Raw genomic sequence first — 2,166 nt, 5'->3', positions numbered from 1 at the left:
AGAGAGAGAGAGAGAGAGAGATAACGAGAAGGGCTGGAGACTATGTACAAAGTACGAATACTGCTCCTTCATCAGTATGAAGACGTAGAAGTCGTATATGAAAGCGCGAACAAAAATAACCCACACCTTCTGAAATAACAATTATTTACAATTATTTATCTAGCCGTTGCCATAAACAGCAAAACGCACAAAAGAGTTACGAAATGACATCAGCTAATCACTCCCACCAGTATTTCTGTAAAAGGCAATCTGTGGTCCTGTCTGGAAGGTTCTGTGTAATAGTTCCACATAATAATAATTATAAAATTGCCAGACTTCGGAGAAATTATTACCTTGCTGCTTTCTGACAATTCGCTCCGCCAAAGAGTAATTCTTAGACTGAGTACTGGGCAGAGCTAGAAATATTTAAGAACTAACTCTATCTAGACATTAATTCTTTGTGTGTGTTCAGTTTGAGGTCTTACAAAAATTTAAAAAAAGAAAGGATCCTGTCTTTTGAAGGCAACCTACATGTTTTGAGTTTCGTTTCTTTGTGGTGGGAAGCTGGGCGAGTTTGTTTGGTTCTACTGGATCCAGGTCTGCAGACTGGACAGAAAGAAAGCTGGACAGCTATCATCTGGGTGTTTGGGGGGGGGGGGGGGGAAGGAAGTGGGGGGGGGTCCATTTTCCTTTGCTTTCAAAGTCCTCTGATCGAATGTAAATCATTGCAAATATTTTACACCGCATTCGACACAATTTAGATGATCTAGGGGGCTTACTAGGACCAGGGCCTACTCAAGTCGAGATGGCGAATAAAACATCTCCTACACTATTTTTGAAAATGACAATTTGCAATTACACAGGTGTTGTTTTACCTGGCTATGTCGTCATCGTTGACGTAGCACTCGGCGTTGGCATGACACAGGGTCACGTCCTGGCCGCACTTCATCAGTTTCTTGTTACACTTGTCCCCGACGTAGTCCAGCTGACACGAGTTCCACTTGCACAGGCCGGACCCCTGGGGGCCCTCGTCACACTGTCCGTGGAGGCATGTGCATGCTGGAAAAGAGGGGATGGGGAGGGGTTGGGGGAGGAAGAGGGGAGGGGGAGGAAGAGGGGAGGAGTAGGGGTGAGGGTGTAGGGGGGAGACAAGAGATCGTTAATCTATCGTCCCTGTCATAGTCTAACTGCGTGAGCACCAAACTGCTCAAACATTTTTATTCGCCTAAAAGGCAAATAAATGTCTCTTACACAAGGTGATTTTGTTGAGAGTGACGGTAAAACTTTGCCCTGACACAAAAATCACTCTAAGAAGAGCATTGAAACTCGTTTTTTTAAATCTCCTGTTAACTTTACCTGTCGGCACCTGTACCGTTAGACTGCGACAGGGACACCATGTAATTTGGGTTTTGGTACAGTTTTTATTTTTTCAGTTTTGTATAAATTGCACGACCTAAATGTGTGGGCAGCACGTAAAGGTCAGGATACCGTATTTTCTTAGTTTTTTTTTAAAGAACGTCCAAGCAAAGGAATGAATGGAGAACTAGGATCATTGATGTTTGTCGCAGATCCGGTGCTTGATGATAAATTGACCCCCCCCCCATTCCCCCAAACCTAGGCATGTATAAATAATTCCCAAACTTCTCAATTATGTTTCAGTTCAATGATAACAAGCATTCGACAACGTTTGAAGATGCACTGTGTAAGGGCACTTTGGAAAGGAAGCATAACTCCATTATTACTTTCAGCTATTACGCTTCTTAACAGTAAGCTTAAAAAGGCAGGCAAGAGCGTGCCTACAACTAAATGCACACATTGGGGTTTCTGATTTGTGTATGTTGCTCCAAAATGTGCCACAGCATTACCCTTGTCGATAAACAGGACATTTATGGGTCTGCTACATTCATAAAAGATTAAGAAAAATGAAACAAAGAAACACAAATGATTAATGTAACCACTAGATAAGAGCTAAGATGCATCTCGGATCGGAGACAAGCCATTTGAACAACAAACATTGAACAGGAACATGCCTAAAAAGAAATAGAATGTTAAATCAACAAACCGCAATGGCGAGCTAAAATTCTTTTAAAATATTATTTTTCGGGTAATCTGTCTTTCCATGCGCGCTGTGACCACGTCAACAGTTATATACGCACACACACACACACACACACACACACACACACA

At 42.3% G+C, this 2,166-nt stretch overlaps 1 protein-coding gene across 1 annotated transcript in view; it reads right to left on the bottom strand.

Moving 5' to 3' along the window:
* LOC101848434 (stabilin-2) overlaps positions 1-2,166 on the bottom strand; it is a gene marked incomplete at both ends in the record, with an annotated part of 110,080 nt that overhangs the window by 76,770 nt on the left and 31,144 nt on the right. Inside the window, 1 exon segment of the mRNA XM_013082691.1 lies at positions 855-1,038. Coding sequence (XP_012938145.1) covers positions 855-1,038 — 184 coding nt within the window.

The sequence above is a fragment of the Aplysia californica genome, unplaced genomic scaffold (genome assembly GCF_000002075.1).
Source record: "Aplysia californica isolate F4 #8 unplaced genomic scaffold, AplCal3.0 scaffold00188, whole genome shotgun sequence".
In the NCBI taxonomy this organism is placed as follows: Eukaryota; Metazoa; Mollusca; class Gastropoda; order Aplysiida; family Aplysiidae; genus Aplysia; species Aplysia californica.
Note: the sequence above shows the minus strand (reverse complement) of the source record. Positions and strands in the feature narration are given on the sequence as shown.